Below are 2,348 nucleotides of genomic sequence, written 5' to 3'. Positions count from 1 at the left end.
CTCGATCTTCCCTTGGATGTGGCAGCTGACTTGGAAAAGTTCCTCCTGTGCCATTCTGACCAAGACTGGATGACCCCAAAGCCATGGTGACCTTCTTCCCACCCCTTACGTGACCCAGAAGAGAGAGTGATGCTGCTCAGGGGTCTCCTCAGGCCTGAGAAACGCCGTGCTGGCTCCTCCACCGAGCTTCGGGAGCAGAGGAAGAGCAGGGCTGCTGCCCTGGCATGAGCGCACCCTTAGCCCTGGCACAAGGGCACCCAGAGCCCTCAAGGGGGCAGAAAGGACAGGCAGTGACACGGTGTGAAGCTGAGGAAGCTGGGCTGTGGCCCTCCTGCAGTCCTGCTGGCTGCCAGATCTCCTCCTTCAACAGGAACACTTTTCTCTCTCTCCCCTCAGAGGCTTTGACTCCAGGAGCTCGTTTTCAGACCCAATCCAAGCAGACACCACACCCTGCCCCCACCTCAGATCCCAAACTGCTTCAAGAGCCCCTGGCTTTGAACACTGACTGAAGGCAGAGTGCTCTGACTGCATCCCCACTGCCCCAGGGGGTGCTCGGGGCTTCAACCCACCTTGAGTTTAGATGATTAAAACTGGGAGAATGGTTCCTGCACTCTGGTGTATTGTTTACTCTGAGGAAGGCCTGGTTCTCTTCCCTCTCTAGTCTCACTGCCAGGTTCTTCCTTGGTGCCAGGGAGCTGCTCTCAGCAGTTTTTGACTGTTTAAAGCCTCTTGTTGGAAGCTTTTTTTCCCCCTCTTGCTCTTGAACTGTGGGATGTGTTAACACCTTGCTTTGAAGACAGATGTTGGCAGAATCATTCACCCCCCTCTTCCTCTCACTGTCCCCTCCCTTTCTACCCTGATAACTACATTCTTCCACTTGTGGGATAAAACAGTGGCTGCTTTGGGGTGGTTCTCAATGGATGGCAAACCTCTTCTATGTTTCCACAAGAGTGTTGAGTGTCTTCAGGTGATCCCACCCTCCCCAAAAGCTGTGCAGGTCCTCATGACCCTTCCATCAGCCACGTTGCTGCACCCCCTGGTACAATCTCACCTCCTTAATAGGTGTGGAGAAGAAAATGCTCCTTGCTTGTTCCTCCCACCACTCAGGACTGTTGCACCTTAGTGCCTCTGCAACCTCTTGTTTCTGCTGTGGCAGGAGTTTCTTCATGTACTGGTTTGTCCAGCTCCATGCAGCAAAGGGCTTGGACACCTTCCTTCCTCTCCCTCTCACCTCATTCCACTCCCTCTCCCACTCTGCCTGACTTCCAAACAGACAGCAGCATTTCAGGAGTGATTTCTAAGTGCAGCTGAGTTGGAGCATTTGCTGGGGGCTCACTGGAGCACCAGTGGTGAGAAATTAGCCCATTTTCACCCTCTTTAAGGAACAAAAAACCCTGGTTTTGCTTGGAGGAAACACTCCTGCTGACTTCCAGGGGGGTTGTGTGATTTCCACTGCCCCTGCCTAGCCCCTACCATGGTATGAGTGTGCTCACCTTGCCCATCTTGCCCTTCTCCCCTCCTGCAGATGCTCTGACAATCAACTGGCCCAATCCAGAAAACAAGTAGCCAAGAAAAGCACTTCCTTCCGTCCAGGCTCCGTGGGCTCCGGGCAGTCATCCCCTTCCTCACCCGTCCTCAGTGAGGCAGCTGCCCCCGTCCCCGGGAGGCCCCCTGCCACAGGGAGGGCTGGAGCAGCCCCTCAGCACCGGTAAGCAGCAGCTGGAATTTTGGGGGGGACAGATCCCCCGGGGTCTTGTTGGAATTTGGGGAGCTGGGGCCGACTCGGGGCTCGTTGGGTTGAGCTCGGGCTCGTTTGTGGTCCTGAGCGTTTGACTTCTCCCTCCCAGAGGACTCTGGGTTGTGGTTTGTTGTTGATTTGAGCTTGAGGGGGGTCTCTTATCAGTTCTCAGCAGCACTCAGCCCAGTGGGAGCTTGGCCAAAGCCTCTGGCCCTGCCCATTTTTGGAGGATTCCTCTTTGTACGAGCTTTCTACGGTCAGGGGAAGCTGCTGCTTGTGTAGATCTGTGGGTGGCTTTTAGGCACTGGTGGCTTTGTGGCAGTCAGGGCATGGCACAGAAGTTGTCAGTCCTGGTTCTGAGACCAGCCAGCTTGTTTCAGCTTCTCCTGATCTAATTTGGGGGTTTTTTTTGGTGTTCTCAGCTGCTGGTAACGCTCCCTTTAGGGCCTGCCCAGCCTTGCTCCCCAGGGACACTGGGGCTTTGTCTAACTGGAGTAAGCAGCAAAGCCCAAGGAGGTGTCTGGCAACTGGAGGGAGGGGATCCTGCCCCTCTGCCCCCTCTGGTGAGCCCCCCCTGCAGTGCTGGGGCAGCTCTGGAGGCCTCAGCACA

General features: G+C 55.6%; 1 protein-coding gene across 1 annotated transcript in view; it reads left to right on the top strand.

Moving 5' to 3' along the window:
- Positions 1 to 1,638, top strand: part of LOC103778445 (histone-lysine N-methyltransferase SETDB1-like) — a gene marked incomplete at both ends in the record, with an annotated part of 5,898 nt that extends 4,260 nt beyond the window's left edge. Inside the window, one exon of the mRNA XM_008946035.1 lies at positions 1,526 to 1,638. Coding sequence (XP_008944283.1) covers positions 1,526 to 1,638 — 113 coding nt within the window. The remainder of the gene's footprint in view (positions 1 to 1,525) is intronic.
- Between the last annotated feature and the right edge of the window lie 710 nt (positions 1,639 to 2,348).

This window comes from Merops nubicus, unplaced genomic scaffold (assembly GCF_000691845.1).
Source record: "Merops nubicus isolate BGI_N331 unplaced genomic scaffold, ASM69184v1 scaffold16908, whole genome shotgun sequence".
In the NCBI taxonomy this organism is placed as follows: Eukaryota; Metazoa; Chordata; class Aves; order Coraciiformes; family Meropidae; genus Merops; species Merops nubicus.
The sequence above is the reverse complement of the archived record's forward strand: the minus strand, read 5'-3'. Positions and strand labels throughout refer to the sequence as shown.